The sequence below is a fragment of the Penaeus monodon genome, chromosome 30, assembly GCF_015228065.2.
Source record: "Penaeus monodon isolate SGIC_2016 chromosome 30, NSTDA_Pmon_1, whole genome shotgun sequence".
Lineage (NCBI taxonomy): Eukaryota > Metazoa > Arthropoda > Malacostraca > Decapoda > Penaeidae > Penaeus > Penaeus monodon.
This window is the reverse complement of record NC_051415.1, coordinates 3,278,763-3,279,375: the sequence shown is the minus strand read 5'-3', so window position 1 is coordinate 3,279,375 and position 613 is coordinate 3,278,763. Positions and strand designations below refer to the sequence as shown.

The following is a 613-nucleotide window of genomic DNA, read 5'->3' as shown; positions in this document are numbered from 1 at the left end:
GACCACCATTCCTAGAAATTTCAGGAAACTTTTTTTTTATTTTCTAATGCTGTTGACTTGTAGGACTATATTTGTGATAAGCTCTTATGGAATCAACTATGTATAACCAAATTGATAACCTAAAAACAACGTGGATATAGCACTTATCTCCATGATATCCTGGCATCAATGGGATTAATGTTTAAGAGAGATGTTAATTTGATTACTTTTCAGTATTTAAATATAGATAAAGAATATTCTTTTTAGTCTAGACTCATATCAAGTCTAATGCAGGAAAGGATAGATAATTACTTTGCTGAACTGAATACCTATTTCCATCACAGAAGATATATTTGCAGAATGACAAATCTTGCATAATATTCAAAATACTAAATAAGAGACTGCACATGACAGGTGGCAGAGATGATAGCACTATTGGAGGAGTGGCCCAAACTATCACCAGACCGAGCGTTGGAGCTTCTAGATTACGCCTACCCTGAACCCGCTGTTCGAAGTTATGCCATAGAGTGCCTAGCACCTATTAGGTAAGTCTTGGACTGACAGTTGGTTTCGAGAAAGGAAGCTTGTTGTGTATGGCTTGAAAACCATGAATATAGATAATAACAGAGAAATA

General features: G+C 35.4%; 1 protein-coding gene across 1 annotated transcript in view; it reads left to right on the top strand.

Moving 5' to 3' along the window:
• LOC119592455 (phosphatidylinositol 4,5-bisphosphate 3-kinase catalytic subunit delta isoform-like) overlaps positions 1–613 on the top strand; it is a gene marked incomplete in the record, with an annotated part of 17,810 nt that overhangs the window by 11,547 nt on the left and 5,650 nt on the right. The window contains 1 exon segment of the mRNA XM_037941277.1: positions 394–524. Within this exon segment, the coding sequence (XP_037797205.1) occupies positions 394–524 (131 nt within the window).